Raw genomic sequence first — 13,073 nt, forward strand, 5'->3', positions numbered from 1 at the left:
GAGGATAACTGGGCCAGGTTTTGTGTGGGGAGGGGCAGATATTTTTGTATAGTAATTTGGAAAGAAATATCTACTCCTCAAGGAGTCTATATGTAAAGGAAAATTGTCTGTGTGTGTATGTGTGTGTCTAGGAAGAGGAACAGTGCAGCAGCAAGAACATCTTGCTGTGGTAAGACAGCAGATTCATAGCGTGGCCCATTCTTGCATTTTGGGGATTCTTGTAGATTCTATTAGTCTTGAAGTTTTCCTTGTGATCTGCCTTCCTTTGAATTTCCCTACTAAGTGTGCATGACTCCAGATGGTATAGCACATGCGATCAACAAAGACATTCAATCTTCTTCACTACATCATGTAAAATAGCAATAAACATTTGGATGAAGAATCGAATTAAATAAATATTTACTAAATATTTTATTGTTAAATATAAATCCATGTTATTATGATATAAGAAAGTTTTTCAATCAATGATTGAATTTTTTATTAAAAAAAAATTTAGAATTAGAATGCCGAATAGGAATTATGTAATGATACTACAAAACTACTTTTTAGGCTCATAATATTAGGTTGTTTCTGCGTTTAATGAAAAACAACTGTACTTAAAATGGCCAGGAAAACTTCCTAATGTCCGTAATATAGAATTTTAAAATAATCAAGAAAAAAGTTCAATTATGTCAGTAAAATTATCTTTTGAGTAAATCTTTTTATTCATCATCATTGGAATCCATAAAATATAAAAAATGAGAAATTTTGTGAAATTCAATTGTTTCATATATATATAGTTGAATCTGATGTTATGATTGAGGAGTGTTAGTTGAAAAAATAAATTTTTTTCACTAAAAAATCTGATAACTTGGGTATCTGATAAATATTATTTGGAAGCAATAAATCTTTGAATCTGATAAATAATATTTGGAAGCAATAAATCTTTGAAGTTAAATGTAGATATTAGTCTCCAGATTCAGTGGGCTGTACGGTATAATTGAGGAGGAGGGCATGACTTAGAGGTCAACTTAAGCCCTGTATGAGAGATACATGATCATTAGTTAATATTCAAGTGATGTGGGAAAGGTGTAAAACTAGCAATAGTTGCTGCCAGAATATCAGCCTAAGTCAATGCAGTTTAAATGCTCGAGATATAGTTTTAACATCTCTTCTCATTACACCTGTGAAGCTGGACAAGTCCATTAGTTTCCTCACATCAAAAATCAACCTTGGTGTCTAACTCTGGCAAGTAAATAGGAACTCCATTAATTTACACAAATAAAATATATTTCAAGATAATCATCATGTGTTTACATGAATATATCTGAAAACTCCAGCTTTTAAAGGATATGTCAAATACCAATCAATATTTAGTCAAAGAGAAATTTTACAGTTGTTTTCTTTTGTAAAAAGATCCAAATATTATGAAATACAAGCTTTATTTTATCATAAATACAAGTTTAGTCTTATTTAATATATAAAATTATACTTTCTAAGTTTGTCATTATAAAGTTTATTCCTACAAGCTATTTGCATCTAGTTTGGCTAAAAATATCTGAACCCTTTTCAATCTTTTTATTTCTTCTTATTCACTTTTACTGATTTCTATTTTTAGAACAATTGCTATTATATTTAGGAATATACAGTATTTCTTTATATTGATGATAGGTTGGAGAAAATGATATAAACTTTGAAAAGGTTAAAAACAATTTCTTTATTATCTACATATACTAAAATAGGAAAAATTATTCCCCTATGGAAACAAACATCATAACATGACAAACACTGATGTACTAGCCACTATTTTATGTAAAATCTTATACTTATCCATAGACATGTCATAATCCAAACTATGTCTTAGTTACAAATGGTAGCAAAAATTCTTCTCCCTAATTATTTCCTTCTCTTAATCTCCTATTCGTAACCATCGGTTGCAAGTTTTACTGATTCGCCACTCCTGTTTGCTTCTTTGATAGATACATTTGATATTAGCTTTTTCGCTTTTAATTCATAAAATAATGAGTGCTCCCCAGTAAAATCCATCCAATAAGATTGGCTGTCTGTTTGCATTTTTCAGAATAAGGAAATATCGGTTTACAGTATTTTCTGAACAAAACACAACCGTATGAGATCGATATATAGTTCATTGACCTTTAAAAGTTACAAAGTTAATGTAATACAAAAACAAGTAAAATTATAAAAACGAGAAACTTAGGCATAAAGTCCTATAAGAAATTGGAGGAGAGGGGAAGGGTACAGGGTCTTTGAACCTTGATTACTGAAAATTATTTGGATATTACTCTTAACTGGTAACATTAATAATAATAATATATATAATAATACCACATTCACACCGTGGAGTCAAACCTACTTAAGAAATTACCCCAGCGTTTTTATAAAAGATATGTATATGTATGAACAAAATTCTTTTATGGGACATGTTATTGATTTATCTTTGATTTCACTGCCCATACATAAACAAAGATGCTGTTTTTGTAATGACCAGCAGACCTGTGGCTTTCTATTTTTTTTTTTTATGGCATTTCTTTCTTCTTCTCCTACATAAACAATTTCATATGGGAAGTTTAAGGGACACATTATTGATGGAATATATCTGATTTTTTACAAGTATAAATTTTGATTCATTTCAATTTTTCCAAAATGTACATGGATAACATACTATATGCAAGGTTTTCTGATTGCCGCCATAGCTTGCACAAGTTTTCATCTTCATTAACGGAACATATTTGGGCAAATAAAGAAATATTTCTAAAAAACAAATATAAAAAATAGTTTTTTTTATAGTTTTACAAATTTTGCATAAACAAAAATGCTGGATCGCATTCATGCTCTTATTATCTAAAACATGAGTGTTTTTGCAGAATACGAACCATGAAATACTAACGTTATTATTTATTCATCCAGTTTTAAAATGGGAGGAACCTAACAATTATTTAAACAATACTTACCATATACAGTATAACTTTATTTTAACATAAGATGTAAAATATGGCACGGTCCGTATTCTGCATACTTGCAAAACACGTTGCGATATAACATCTACACCAATGCAGCGAACACTACATTGCTCATAGCCGTCATCCACCAACACTTGATGACTATGAACAAGAGTTGTTAAGGCAGCTGGCGCCACAAGTAATTGCCTCAATACAGCAATAACTGACAGTGCCTGCCACGGGATGACGGTGATCAATACTGACTGTCATGCATTGGCAGTGGCAGTTGTAAAGGCAAGTAAATATCCTAAAACAACACTAACCACCAGTGCCAACAATGGAAGCCAGTGGATTCGGCTAGGTAATCAAAGATTATAGCTATTCTGGCTTTATGTCATATTTTCACTTGACAACACCAGTACATGGGTCCTGCCAGTCATTAATAAAATAAAAATGATGTAATTTCTTTGAAGTATCGTGTGCAATATGTAAGCAATTGAATCTTGACATTTGCTAAAAAATACTGTTGATACAAGACAGGGCAAACAGAATAAACGACAATTAAAAATTCAATAATTTTCAATTAAATATTTATTTCGTAAACAAACTTATTTAGTAAATAAATACTTAATTGAAAATTACTGAATCTTTCAATTTTGCCATTTGTTCTGTGTACGTTGCCTTGTATCAACAGTATTTTCTACCAAATTTCATTGTCAGCAGCTCCAAAATTCAACTTGTTAATAAAATTTGCTATTTTTACAAAAGATTGGCTTCTTCCTTTTCTTTCTTTGTAATGAGACTTACTGAATTTCTAATATACTTTTTCATTTTAGTTACAAGTATTGTTTGTTTCTAAAAATATACTTATAAACTTTACCATCTCAAATCTCAATTCAGATAAACATTTTGGAATTAGTTGTAGGGAGAGAGCAATCTAAGTGTAAGAGATTCATATTTATTGCATCTTTAATTTATAACCTTTGCTAAACGATGTTGTTTTTTATACTTCAGTACATACAAACACTAGTTATGCTCAATGTTAGTTCCAAAAAATGAAAACAATGATTTGCCAAAGATGTGATTGAAAACAAAGCGAGAGTGAAGGAAACTATCCCAACATTAGAAATAAAAAAAAAATAATATGCAGAATACTAACAACACACAGTGCACGCCAGGTATTAGTTATCCACTCAGACAACACTGGATAAATACTACTAATTATTCCCTTGTATTTGTAACTGCATTTTTCAAGAAAAACATATTCCACTTCATTGTTTTCTATTGTTATTCTTTTGTGCACATTTTTCTTGTACAATTTTCTTTTATTAAGTCTGTTAGCCAAAACTATTGCAATTAAATTTACTTGGAAAAAAAAACTTACTGTCTGCCTTGTATTTACATATGAAACTGTATTAATATTATAATTGTATTTTTATGTTGAGATTGGATGCATTATATGTTTGGTTTAGTGCATGCATAGTTTAGATTCGCATATTGAAAGATTCTTTAATAATTGAAGAAAAATATATTTAAAAGAAAAATAAGAGATTGGGTAAATATGTGGCAGAAGTAAAAAGAATTATAATAAGCCTAAAAGTATGGCAATCAAGTTCTGTGATTGAGGTGATGCATGATTAAAGTATGAAAATGAAATATGTATTTTCATCATTTTTGGGGAGAAAAAATGTGAACACCTGTATATGTGATTAAATGTGAACACCTGTATATGTGATTAAATGTCAACACCCGTATATGTGATTAAATGTCAAAACCCGTATATGTGATATAATGTCAACACCCGTATATGTGATAAAAATTGCAAGAGAATTTTACAAAGAATATCAAAATTATTTCTTTCTCCAGATTCATTGTTTCTTATAAAGTATCTTCAGCTTTTGCAAAATGTTGAACTTGCCTTCTCATATTTTCTTATTAAAGATAGTATAACAAAAATCGACTTGTATGTTTAATATTTTAAAATGTTCCTAATTTGGGGTGATTGATTTGGGGTTATGTAATTATTTTATGAGTGCGAGGGTATTTCTATTCATTCTTTGTACATATGCAGATTTCAAAATAATAATCATTATTAGAGATGTGATGTACTATGTGTTTAGTAACGATATTTATAGGTTATAGTTAACAATTTACATCTTCATAATTATAAATTATATTTATGTCCTTAGTTTAACATGAAGAAATCATTCTGGACTGAAGTAATTTTAGTAGATAATTACTACCGACCATGAATAACTTTGTAGTGTCCTTTAATGAACAAAACAAGCCACAGGGTTACATCCAGCCATTCTGGGAATATAAATAATGATTACTGAATATTACTAACAAATATTCTCATTAAGTATTGAAGTTGAATAGTATAGCTGCCTGACCTACTGTAGATATAATCTCATTTATAAAACTCACTAGGTCGGTGTGTTCATCTGTTTCCATTTTTTTTTCCAAAGTACATCTCAGCGACACAACATTGCAGAGTGGCGTAAGGCAGGTCAAGTGATTGCATTTTTTATGAATCGTTTTTTCCTAGATTTTTAGGGAAAAATACTTGCCAAGTGGTCAAAATTGAAGAAAAAAATCGGAAGTTGGCAGGCGTAAGTAAACCAAACATGTTATTTGTACACATGCGCAAATATATACATTTATACGTTGGTTCATTTTTAACTATTTCTTATTCATAGTTCAAACAGTAATGGATAAGGCTGGAATGCTAAATGTTTTGGTTTTGATTTTAGCTAACAGCACCAAAGTCATATATATTTTTTTCTTTTAATTTTGAAATCATGACTATATACTGAGTCCAATATCATCTATATAGATGAAAGGCAAAAGTGGCGCACGTTTGTCCGTGAAAGGCTTTTATGTTACTATTTTTTAGAACTTTTTATATACTCCCTAGATTATAATATCTATGATTTGCGAATGGACGTTGTCTCTACATTTGTTTACATCGCCTTTTAAAAAATTCCCGTTAATCCGTCCTTTCACATGTTTGTTCGTCTTTTTCGTATAAATAAAACATACCTAATCAGAGCAAAGGTACAGTGCCTGACCTTTTATGCTGGGATGTCTTGAAAGCCATTAGCTTTGATCAATGTCGGAGAAACCCTTCATATCAGACAATTGATATTCATTTTGATGCTGCCAGAGTTCCCCCTTTTTCAGGAAACAAATAAATACCACGAGAGAAAGTGGAAAACTTCACGTACCCCCAGGCCAGGTTTAAAAGCCATTTTCATTACTGCCCCGCCTCCTATGATTCTCAACTTTTTGATTGACATCGCTAAATTTGAATGCTTTTCAATTCCTGTGGCACCATAGCGTAGCGATAATAGTTCAGGTTTTCTTTCGCTTTCTCTTCTACCTTCGTGTCACAGGTTCGGGCCTGCCTGCTGACTAACACTTTTTTACCCCCCCTCAACACACACCTTCAAACGCCCGGGCAATGCCGGGCACCCCCGCTAGTCTATTATATAACGGAGAGATGTCTGTTAGTGTGAATGCATATATGTGTGTTTGTACGTCTCACTAAAAGGACAAACTTGGACACATAATATGTGAAATGTAGAACAAAGTATTCATTTTTTCTATCTTAATGACCACAGAATCTGATGAAGGGGGAGGAGCATGTAAAATCGTCTCTTTCTAAACGATTTTAGCATCTGCGTATGTGTAAACTGCTTCACCTCTTGGATATGTTAAGTACATTTGAAATGTTATGGTATGACCATTGCCATGGCCGAATGGGTTAGAGGACTATCTTAGAACTATTCAGCTTCAACAATTAATGAGAATATTTGTTAGTAAGATTCAGTAATTATTATTTGTATTCCTAATTTTGACATTCATGTTCGAACTGACTTTACAGTGGACATTTTGTTTTTATTTTTAACATATTTTTGAAAACATTTATTTCAGAAACAGGGTTAAAAGATTTAAAAAAATATTTTTTGCTTTATACTTTGTATAATTTACTTGATTCAAAACAAATAGAATTTTTTTTATAGGTGGTTAATTAAATTAAAACAAAAATCATTTTTCTTATTTCATTTTTTTTTTATTAGCAGTTGATTTAGTTGAGGACTGATTTAAAGATTAGATTATTATTAAATGCATGATTAGATTATTATTAAATGCATGAGCATGACTTATGTAAATCACAAATATAAATATTTTTTTTAATTGTAACCACTTGAAACTTTTTTTTCTTACTCACATGCCCGTTCCAAATTCATAACAGTGGATTTTTTTTTTTTAAACTGATATAAATTATTGCTTAAAAACAAAAATCATTTAGCAAATGTAGTCAAATGCAACTTCATTTTTTTTTTTAATATGGCCCAGGCAATGCCGGCTACCCCTGCTAGTTTGTTATATAAAGGAGAAGTGTCTGTTAGTGTGTATGTGTGTGTGTTTCATTGAATAGCAGGGATAATTTCTATTTGTTTCTCTTGCAATCCACCTTTTCCATTTGGCGGGTCAATGTTCGAACATTCATGTTAAAGTGTTAATAAAATTCTCTACAGTCACGAATGTTTTTAACTTCCATGAGTCATCTTCAGGCGAGTAATGAATTAAAAAAATTGCATTAAGTGAATTTATTGTAAAAGTCAATTAAAATCGCTTAAAAACATTTAAGCGTACCCTCTCCATCACATTAAGCCTGATTGATGTTTTCAGTTTGTTTATGTGAATGAGCAGGGCTTCTATGATTGGGAGGCGCAGGTTATAATATGAGATGTCTAGAATGGCGGTATATTTTTATTAATATGCTTCTAAATTCATTTTTAGAAGTGTCATATGCTATAAGGTGTTGCCAGATGGAGCCATTAGGGGAAAGGTGACATGTAAGCCGGTGAGAGTAGTAGTTCTAGTCATGCTGATGTATGAATTGTTTTTGGAGACACATTCCTCTATAGGACATTTAAAAACATACATGACGTTACGAGTTTTTAGCAATTTGGTGTTGGGTTGTTGCGTATTAGTAAGTGATTTGTTTTAAATTTTTTGTAATAAATGATGAATCTAAGTTTAGAATTTTCTTCAATGGTGGAAATGCGTTTCTGTAGGATATTTTAAAATATTTTTTGTTGATTTTATAATTCGTGTGCATTTGGTTACAGTAGAATAGACTATTATTATTAGAGTTTTTTGTAATCGTGGCTAAAGTGTGTTTAATTTGTTGGTGAAGGATATAATTTGGGAAGTTGTTATTAATAAGGGTTTGTTTTATGTCAGACAGTGCCTTATAAATGTATGCATGTGTGTTCATATATCTTACTAAAACTTTCAAAATCCAAATCTGGTAAGTATGATTCTGGTATTGTCTTAAAGGACAGGGACTCGGATGCATAATATATGAAATTTAGAACAAAATATTCATTTTTATTGCCTTAACATCCACAGAATCTGATGGGGGGGGCATGTAAAATCGTCTCTTTCTGAACGATTTCAACATCTGTGCATGCATGAACCACTAAACACTTACATAAATCAAATATGTTTTTTTTTTAAATTGTAACTGTTTAAAACCCCTAAAACGAATTGATTGAATATATGTCTAAATATTTTTTTTAATAAATAAAGTTGGGGTTGATAAAAAAATTGAAATCTATCATTAAAAAAAATAAAAAGAGAGAAAGCTGAATGGATACATTAATAAACATAATTAAATACGTTAAAAAAATGGAAATAAAACATAGGGCGGGTGGACACAGCGAACTGACATCCAACTTCATGCACATCAATATATGTTGCAAAGACACATATTCACTTTTATGATGGCGATCTGGTTGCAAGAAACAAACAAAATAATAAAAACGGATAAAAAAGTATTTTTAGCTTAGAAATATAACCGTTTTTCATTCAACTTGAATTTAATGCAAAATAACATTTAAAAGACTAAAATCAAGATTCATAAGTTTTTAAAAAGTATCATTTTTAATAATTTAATCTTTGTAAATGAATTTACGGAGTAAAGAAATAAATGGAAATGAATAGAAATAAAAGCTGACAAGATACAGAATTCAAGAAATAAAATCAATAAAAATATTTTGTTTTATAAGTGCAATGAAAATTTCAGAAAAAAATGTAAAAAATACTCAAAAATGCAGAAATAAAAAAAGTTAAATTTAAATAAGCAGAGAAAATATGATTGTAGTTTTAAATATCAATAGGTAGATATTTCATTTTAAAACTGATGAAGCAAAAATGGAACTAGTTATATTATAAAATTGGAAAACTTCAGTGATTTTATAGTTTATAAAATAATTGAGGGAATACATTAGAAAAAATATAAAAAATCAAAGCCTTTTAATGAAATTCAATAGTGAAGCAATTCGTTATCTTACAAAATATTTTTCTAACATTGGAACTTTTTCAAACAAAAAATACGAAAGAAGCCACAACCAATAGAATAAGAAAAACTTTAAAAAATAAATTATTAGATTATGCTTATTATAAAAGCTGAAAGTTAATAGAGAATTTCCTTGTAAAAATGGAAAAATATTTTTTTTCAAAGATTTGATATTTGTGGATATAATTTTACTTGGTAAATGTTCAACAATTTCTTCATTTACTTACAAAATAAAACAAATTTATTTAAAAAATTATTTAAATAGCATTTTTAAAAAACGAATAATCTTTTGAAAATATATTTATAAGAAAAGATTAGAAATTTTCATATTAAAATATCTGTAACAAGAGTCCTGTCCATTTCGATGATTGAAATAAAACATTAAAAAACACACATACCATATGAAATTCAATAGAAATGTGATTACTATTTTTCTCATATGTTAGCAAGATTTTTAATGCTCATTCCCTAAAATTTATTACATTCTGAACTGAAAGCATAAACTTATTCTCAATTTCTCTTAAAGTAACCTTTAATTCACTCAAATGAGTTTGAAAACTTTTAAAGAGATAGTAATCTGTGGGTGATAGGTGATGCACATCTTGCATAATCCTTCATCATAACATTTTACACTGCATGAATAACTTTATATCCATAACAAATGCTTTTGGGTATTAGATATTGTCTACCATATTCTCTGGAACCATATTTTTAGAAGCTTTCATAATCATTTGACGATTGAAAAGAAATTAAAATGTTAGTTTTTGAACTGAAAGGGAAAGTAAAAATAAGAAATATTATGAACATGGTAATAAAATGCTTTTTAACAGGTGGAATTCAGTCATAGAGAAGAATGAGAACAACATTATCGATTAAATAAATTTGATAATCTTTTTTAAAAATCTTTAAACAATGGACAAGTTTTGTTACATCTCAATATCCTGGTAATATATAGAATAGTTTTGTAGTTAAAAATATTTTTGTTTCTTTAAATCTCAGTTTATCTTGTACTTATGATAATCAGTTCTTACATAAGATTTATTAGAAGAGATCTTAAAAAAATAAAATGTAGGCAAAAAAATTATGTCGATAATAGATGTGTGCACTAAATGAGTAGAAGATATGATGTCCAAAGTGTTTTTGTAGAAATAAACAGATTTTATATCAATATAGATAATACTAAAGGCTTTCATGCAATTCAAAGATCAAATTTTAAAATGAAAAACTCATAAAATTCAAATACATACATGGTCATTTGCCTTAAAGGGTGTGGCACCTCTACCACCAGCAATACTGAATCCCAAACCATTCTGATCTCTTGTCAATACTGTAGAAATTGTCTGAAATAAATAATGGAAATGTAGTATTCCACTGAAACTAAATAGATTTTGTTCCACTTCTTGTGCAGATAATATAACCATTTTAAACAATAATTGGATGTATGCATTTCAGTAAACTTTCTTACACAAAAATAATTTAATATAAAGAGCAGATACCTCCCCTTTATATCACACCATTGTTGTTGCTTCTTCATTAGTACAACTCATGTAATCTATTACCATTTAAAATCCATTATTGTTCACATACAAAGAAAAAAATTGTTGATGGATTTTACAAAAAAAAAGAAAAATATTTTAAATGAAATTCTTCCAAATCTAAAATTTGTGGATGAAGTATAAAAATGATATGCCATCCTGTCTCTTTATGGATGATGTGAAACTGGTACCACATAAAAGTAACTATGATCAAGTCCAGAATAATTTAAACAAAATTTAGTTTTCAAACTGGGATTTAGCGCTGAAGTCTGCAAAATGAAGTCATCATCCTATTGCTCCCTATATCAGGTTTTCCTTCTCAGCCACTCAATATTGTAACCCATGTGAAGGCCCTTAGTATTGTATGAAGATGGTAATGAAAAGGAGTCAGATTTTCCAGTTGATCCAGAGATACTTTTTCAACTTAATGGCAAACACTTTCCATCCATGTATACATAATTCTAGTATAGCCCATTAATGAGTCAGCCATCCAAGCAGTGAATTCTTATTATCCAGGAGATACTGTACATTTGAAGCATGTTTAATGACTTCTAACCACGATAATGATGAGATTCTCAACACTTAGCAACAAAGAGCTTCTCTAAATATTAAATCTGTACATAAGCAACAGAGAATGTAAAAAAACCCCTTGATTTTGGCATACAACATCATGAATGTGAATTTAAATTAACCTTTCAAATTTTTGGCATACAACATCATGAATGTGAATTTAAATTAACCTTTCAAATTTTTGGCATACAACATCATGAATGTGAATTTAAATTAACCTTTCAAATTTTTGGCATACAACATCATGAATGTGAATTTAAATTAACCTTTCAAATTTTTGGCATACAACATCATGAATGTGAATTTAAATTAACCTTTCAAATTTTTGGCATACAACATCATGAATGTGAATTTAAATTAACCTTTCAAATTTTTGGCATACAACATCATGAATGTGAATTTAAATTAACCTTTCAAATTTTTCACTCCCACACCAAGCGAAAAAATGTGTCATCTAAAGAGAAGAAAAGCAAATGATTGTGATGATGCCTGGCATGTTCAGATTTAAAAAGATGGCATATAAATAGCTTCTGTCTTTTTACATGGATTGTTGCAGTTTGCTGTTTTTGACAATAAATTTGATGTCAAAATAAGGATCACTTATAGAGAAATCAATTGCTGATTTCGAGTCTGCAGCAGAGTGAATAAAGGTTGTTTTTTTGTCATTACATATGCATAGGTTGTTGTTGATAATATTTTCTATAATGATTCCTTTTCTGTCTGTGTCTGTGTCAACTAACATTATGACTGTTAAAGTCACCTAATAATAATAATAAAGGCAGGAGGGAGTTGGTTGATAAGTTTTTCTATTTCAGTTTCATCTACGGGGTCATTTCGAGGCAGGTAGATGGAGCAGATTGTGACCGTTCTATGTAGGGTGGTTGTGACAGCAATTGCCTGTAAGTTAGTTTGTAGATTTATTTGGCTTTGTTCTGTGGTTTTGTTAATGAGAATGGATGTTCCTCCAGAAGCTCTATTTGGGTTATTTGTTGTGTGGTTGTATTCAGCGAAGCTTTGGAGATTGATATTTTCAGATGGTTTGAAAAAAGGTTTCCTGTAGGCATATTATCGTGGAGCATAGATCGGATATTAGTAGAAGTAATTCATTCAGTTTAGCTTTTATACCTTTGCAATTCCACTGGATTATTTTGTTGGCCATAGTTTAATTTTACATATTTGATTTCCTTTTGTCTTATTGAGTTATTGGTGGTTGTTTTCTAATATTTGATTATGCTGTCTATTTCTATTGTTTTCAAGGTTTAAAATTTATTCTAGTCTGTAGTTCTTGTTTTTGATGTGGAGTGAGATCTGTCTTTTTTGGATTTTTCATTTATTTTCTGTTTGGTTGGTGAGAGATTTGATTTTTTCTTTACTTGGAGTGTACTAGGCATTTGTTCATTTGGTTTTGGGATGTTGTTAGTTTCCAAGGGTTTTTTATTTGAAAGTTGTGTTCAGTTTTTTGAGGTCTGGTGAGATTTTACTTTTGGCTGTTTGGGAGTTATTTTCAAGTACAGTTTGAGTTGACAGTAGTTGCCATAAGGTGGCCCGTAATGCCTCAACTAATTCTTGAAGTGTTTTTATTAGGGTAGTGATTCCTGTGTTTTCTGTTGTTTTTGGTTGCGCCTGCATACAATCTAGCTGGTTCTGCGATGGTGG

At 29.9% G+C, this 13,073-nt stretch overlaps 1 protein-coding gene across 24 annotated transcripts in view; it reads right to left on the reverse strand.

The window, feature by feature from the left end:
• LOC145279892 (protein scribble homolog) overlaps nucleotides 1-13,073 on the reverse strand; it is a 772,271-nt gene that overhangs the window by 328,537 nt on the left and 430,661 nt on the right. For 23 of the 24 annotated variants that reach the window (XM_080131386.1, XM_080131379.1, XM_080131375.1 and 20 more), the window contains one exon: nucleotides 10,560-10,652. In XM_080131386.1, the coding sequence (XP_079987512.1) occupies nucleotides 10,560-10,652 (93 nt within the window). Of the gene's footprint in view, nucleotides 1-8,730; nucleotides 8,746-10,559; nucleotides 10,653-13,073 lie in introns of all 24 variants that reach the window. The other variant, XM_080131371.1, reaches the window with a different exon arrangement.

This window comes from Euprymna scolopes, chromosome 7 (assembly GCF_053919585.1).
Source record: "Euprymna scolopes isolate OS-2025 chromosome 7, ASM5391958v1, whole genome shotgun sequence".
NCBI lineage: Eukaryota > Metazoa > Mollusca > Cephalopoda > Sepiida > Sepiolidae > Euprymna > Euprymna scolopes.